The 6,000-nt window shown below is 43.2% G+C and overlaps 1 protein-coding gene across 1 annotated transcript in view; it reads right to left on the reverse strand.

Annotated features, from left to right (window-relative positions):
- Nucleotides 1–6,000, reverse strand: part of T265_07463 (hypothetical protein) — a gene marked incomplete at both ends in the record, with an annotated part of 82,130 nt that overhangs the window by 7,749 nt on the left and 68,381 nt on the right. Inside the window, 3 exons of the mRNA XM_009172992.1 lie at nucleotides 1,974–2,123; nucleotides 3,663–3,703; nucleotides 5,455–5,597. Coding sequence (XP_009171256.1) covers nucleotides 1,974–2,123; nucleotides 3,663–3,703; nucleotides 5,455–5,597 — 334 coding nt within the window. The remainder of the gene's footprint in view (nucleotides 1–1,973; nucleotides 2,124–3,662; nucleotides 3,704–5,454; nucleotides 5,598–6,000) is intronic.

Raw genomic sequence — 6,000 nt, forward strand, 5'->3', positions numbered from 1 at the left:
TTTATTTTCGGAAAAAAAAAATACATCGATAGAGATGGAAACCGAAGTTTCAGCAAGGGATGCCTGTTGCCCGATTTGACATAGAGTAGAGATATTAAAGGATGTAACGTAGATCAGATCTCTTGAGCTTAGTAAATGGGTTTTGGTTTATTTTTCTGGACGACGGATAAGGCACGGAATAATGGCTTGGGGACTGGCAGATGGGTTGATTACACCGCATCGTTCGATGGGTGGGTAGAGAGTGTAGAAGAATGCCGGTGAACGAAGATATGCAAGGGCGAATGATACTCCCCGGTTGCCCAAGCAGAAGAAGAGGGTTTGGTTGGGGTACTCCACCTTGAGCCTTTGATACAAAAGTCTGACCCACAAGGCAGTGAGAGGATGCAGGGCTTTGATCGGGGACCCTGTCACTGACTGGAAAATCTGAGCAGCAAGGCAGCAGTTGTTATGGTTTTCCGGGAGTCAATGACTCAATAGGCTGACCCAATTGGCTGCAGGAGGACGCAGGTAATAGGACATTACTGTCTCACTCCCAAGCACAAAAGGCTGGTATACCACCTGTGTCAGAATAGTACCATTCGTTCTTAGGATATATGACTACGCTAACTACTACAGTTGGTAGACAATATTGTCCAAATACGTATTTTGAGATATTTGGTATAATCTAAGAGGATTGCGAGTTTATTGCTGAGACAGATGTATAGACCGCGAACCCTTCATAGCAAACAAAGACTGGTGAATACCACTACCAGGATGTGGAATTTAACACGAAATTTCGCAGTCAGTCCCGTGCTTCGGAGTGAGGCGCACGGGCCGATATCTCACACTTACTGTTAACAGCAGGCTTTCCGAGCAGAGGATACCGCAACTCAAAAAGACAACAAAAATATTAAGTGGGCCTACATAAAGAGAGATGTTATCCTTAAAACAAATAAAATAAATAGAACAAATTCAGTCGAACGTCATTAAGATGCAGCTGATTAGACTGCTACCTATCTGGTTGACTAAGGCTGGGGTTGCGCCAACAGCACGTTGATGAAAAACATCTCAGACTGCGTTGCGGACGTTTTTGATCGTTACTACTAGAAGTGTACGATTATCTTACCTAAAGCACAGCGCAAATAAGGTCGGTATCTCGGAAGTTATGTCGATAGCCATGCTTAGCAGCGCGAAGATGTCAGTATCCCCAAAGACTCTTCAATTTTTGAATTAGGGAAAACTTAATTTTCTAAAACTCAAATCCGAAACGTTCGCATGACATTTTTTCTGCCACATGATAATATTCCGAAATGCTGCATTCATTTCTTACTGAGCAGCTAACAGTGCAGCTAGGTGCCAAAGAGTTCCATACCTTCCAAGGTCATCTGAAGTATATATATATACAATGCAATGAACTGCATTAAAAGTTCCTCTCCGAAGGACTCATGTTCTGTGCTAAAAGAGGCTGGGAACGCGGAGCACTCATTCACAATTATCTTTTTGTAGCGATCGCATCGCATATACGCAACAAAAAGGGACGAAAACACCAATCATACTGAAGACCAGATGACCATTAGGGAAAGAATCCTGATATATGGAAACTTTGAAGAATTGTGACCGGATCGTCCGTAGAGTTCGGCACTTTCATTGCAAGTTTGTCGTCACCAATCGAGGTGACATCAATAGAGATGTGGCGATGTACAATCAGCAATCAGTAGTGCTACACGCTGTAAGATCTATACGCATTGCTGATGTCACTTCGGTTGACGAAGGGACGAAATGGTTAGGTTTTCCGAACAGATCTACCATCAACTACACAAGCTGACATAGTAGCACCCTCCTACGTCAATTTCGGAGAACAAAAAAGTCACGTGACTCAAGGAGCAATACGTCAGTGGCGCAGTGGAAGAAAGGGGGATGAACATCCTCAAAATTGAATTACACGAATAAAATGGTGCCTTTGACAGTCAGAATGACATCAAATATACACTTACAATGAGAACTGAGGCGCTTCGTCCCCGGAACAGAGAAGACCGGTTGCCAGAAATTTACACGCACTTAGGTACATACACATTTCTTTAGAAGAGGGCTCACTGGACAGTTGCGAATGAAGGCTCTTCTGTTTATCCGACGAGGGCACACGACTGGAATTAAACAAAAACGTAAAAAGCCATTCATGCATTCGAAGGAACTCCTCAAACACTTCTAAAATATATGATCAACCTCAAGAATATACTGGTCCACAGCTGGTCGTGCAGCTGTCAGTCTCATGAGTAACCACCGAATAAGCCGCAGGCAACCTTCGAAAACACTGCAAAGGTAAACAGTACAGTGGGTGCTGTGAGCTCATTTGTGAATCTATCGCAAAACGAAATACCCGGTAGAATGCTGACAAAGGCGCAGCATTTGCTAAAATAGGATTTCAACTGACATGCAGCATAGTCATCAAATGTGGAACCTATAATACCAAACTCGTAAAACAGTTCCATTCCATTCTACAAAAAGCGATTTGGTCGACTTATAATGTGTAACGTGACCCGGATGGTAAGAAACACCAATAAGACCAGGCTAAGTCGATAATGGAAGATTCCCGGTTGGGAAATCCAACATGTCATTCTTTAAAATAACCAAACAGCATATCACAACGTTCTCAATACTAGGAAATCCAACTTTCACTAGTGAAACTAAAACCACAGTAAGGTGATCACTAGCACGAAGCATATGGCTTTCCTAATGACCAAACCCAAAACGTTATCAACGGAGGTTAAGATTCAGGCGGTGAGCTGGCAGAAGCTTGTGATGCACACCGGATGTATTTGGGTTGTTGGCCTGTTAGCACGCTGTACCCCCCAGGCCTGATTAGCAGCTGGGCAAAGTAGGACAAGATCGATACGCGTGCATTCTCTCGCCGTTTGCTTACCAATCAGTTTTGCGACTTGGCTTTTCAGCCGGTAAGTCGACTGCCACAAACAGCAGAAAACCAACATCACAGCTCTTAAGTGGAAGCGCTTTTCGTTTCTCCAACCCTGGCTCTCTCCTTTTCACGTTCATCAAAGAAGTGGTGTGTCATTTTACCTGTCTCATCCAGAATCCCAAAAATGTGGAAGTGTACGGTAACTATGTGCATACCTTGTGCAGGCTTTGAAAAGCAGTCCGCGTATTAGAGTGGATACACGTGCCGCTAAGTTGGATAGTACTGGTAGCAACCTCCTTCGCTTTTCCGGACACTGTTCTATCACTGCTGTGTCTTCCTCCTCAAAGGTACTTGGAGGAATAACATGAAAGAATAAAACAGCCCAATTGACCGTTCACCTTCTACTATCTCTCTCACCTTCTCCATGGAACATGGACGACAATGAACTAAAGTCAGTAACTCATCCTAGAAGTGTCATACACAATATTGAAAAAAGCCAGGAGAATGTACGAACGTTCATTCACACACACACACACACACCAGATAGTTTATATACCGTTTGGATTCAGAACCACCAGACAGTCTATCATCACCCATTCGCTCGTGTCCTTTCACGTTCTCCCGCATCACCCTTAAGTGCTTCTCACAAGCAGATTCCTTTGAACGAATGGGAAAAGATTTTCCATCGGGCAAAAGTTCATTCGTGGCTAAAATATAGGACCAACAACAACAGTCGAACTGAGGATCTATGCATTCTGGTCAAACTCACTTGCTCTCGACGTGTTTCGCCAAGGATTTGAAAACCAGTATCTACAAAAAACAAAACAGACATACGAAATACTGCAGAATCTCGGCAACGAGCAAAAAAGAATAGCACACTAATTAGATACGTCAAGTACGTAATAAAACTGTAGCGCATGGATATGATTAATGGATCGCGTGAAAGTTGCTGACAGAAAGGCTATGCCAAAACATATGATTGCTGAGCGTATTTTCGAGTAGCGGACAGGGGAAAAACCTAATTTTGCCTCAGGATGACCACCTGCCGACTAACACCACTCTCATTACAAGACGTCAGGATAGGTGAATACCAAGTCTCGTGGTTGAAAGAGAGATTTCCATGGATGCCAATCCGCCCATAGACTTATGCACCAGTCACTTGGCAGTCAACCTGAATCCAACTAAGCTTTTGAACAGTTCAGGTCTTTGATTAGGACAACGATGATTGTAACTTCCAAGCGTCTCAGAAAACCTTCAGCTTCATTGTCGAAAAACCCATCAGATTAGATCCCAGACCATAACAGCTGAAAGATCCGGATACACAAATAACTTCAAAATACAGGATCCGAGTTTTGCTGAAAATGATATTATTAATGCATTCGCCTACCTGGGTACCACGCGGTTTGAGAGAGCTCATGCTCAGTTCATGATTGAGAGAAGCAGAATGATGAAGAACATAAATATCAACCAATGAATAGAGGAGGATTAATTTCACAAGACTAGTGAAGATTCCATCTGAAAAGTCGTCATCCGAGGAGCCAGCGGACAAGTGTGAAGATGATTTGGATTTCGAGATTGAATGACGAGTGGCGTTGCATTCTCTGTGCAAGTTAAGCACACTGCTGATCAATCGCTTATGGGTTCGAAATTCCCCCGAGTTACATGAGGTCCACACAGCTGTTGATTCCCAATAAACATAAAGCAGATGTGCATTACCTCAGCTTTTTACCATACATTAGCTCCATTTAGGGAAAAAATCTCAACCGAAAAAAAAGAAAATTCCTAATCTTGACGGGCAATAAACACAGGAAAAGTACCCCGACTAACAAGTAAACAGGAACGAGTTAACTTGAACTTCTCTTCCTCTGTTTAAACACGGTAAAATCCCGATTACCACCCATATTTGCAACCACAGGAAGAACCCCGTGTTTAGTCGATCTCGCGCAAGTTTTCTATGCCTAAGGTTTCTCATGAATAATACCGTACAAAAGTAGAGCTTCGGTCGGTGAACTTCGCCTATAGGACACCCGAATTTTGATGCATACATTTTGGGCTACCTAAATGGTTTTGTGAGTAGTAAGAATACATTGTTGATGCCAGTACACCAACGTGCCCACCAGACGAGGCTCCCAAGGAATGTCTAGTGACTGTAATTCTATTCAAGCTCCTAAGTGACCCCTAACAGGCGTAATAGATATAATAAGAACACATGAAAGAGACGATAGATGACCAGTCTGTTCATCATTCAACACAAAGCGTTGGCAATGCCCATAGCAGCCGGAACAGGCAACGGAGAGAAATAGCATGCTTGAACAAAACCACACTCACTTCCCAAAACGAAACAACTGAACTCGTTTTTCAATTCATGTCAATAGACAGTAAATTCCGCTGTCATTGTATATAATTTTTAAACGCACGTAGATACCATAATAAGCAAATCCAAGACAAGTGTACATGAATGCGCCCTGTTTGGGAGAAAATAGCACACTTTAGTTATCCCCCAATGGAGTGTGCGTACATATTCAAAAACAACCAAAAATACTGTGTAAAAAGTGTCTCACCAATTCGGGGATCACAATTGGCCACAGAGAAGTGAGCTGGATAGGTGACATACGTGAAACAAGGGTACGCGCGAAAACAAAGACCTGGGCATGTACTTGTGGTACGATCCCCTGACCAAGGCGCAGACACTCGGCAAGTCGTTCTGCGGAAAGACAAAGCAAGAATTCCCAAAGTCACTCGCCTCGAAAACGCATCCGAAGGACCGCTTTCACTGAATCGTGTGCACTGAACTACTCAAACTGGGATAAGTAACATGCTTTGCGAACCAAACGTAATTATGTGATCAGCAGCGCAAGCAAAACTCGTGAATACCTGGCTAGCTGACACCTACAAGTGCACACATATCAATGGTGGGTGGCGATCTATCAGCCTCAAATAAAAAACTGGAATCTTGACAACAAGGTCATGTGAGATTGCCAAAACTCAAGAGGTACGAAAACAGCAAGAGTAAATTCTGAATGTGACTGACGAGAGAAAGTACAGTCGAAACTGAGATCGGATACCAAGCCGATGAAATACCGCGAAGAAAAAAACACCGGATCGCA

Source organism: Opisthorchis viverrini, assembly GCF_000715545.1.
Source record: "Opisthorchis viverrini unplaced genomic scaffold opera_v5_179, whole genome shotgun sequence".
Lineage (NCBI taxonomy): Eukaryota > Metazoa > Platyhelminthes > Trematoda > Opisthorchiida > Opisthorchiidae > Opisthorchis > Opisthorchis viverrini.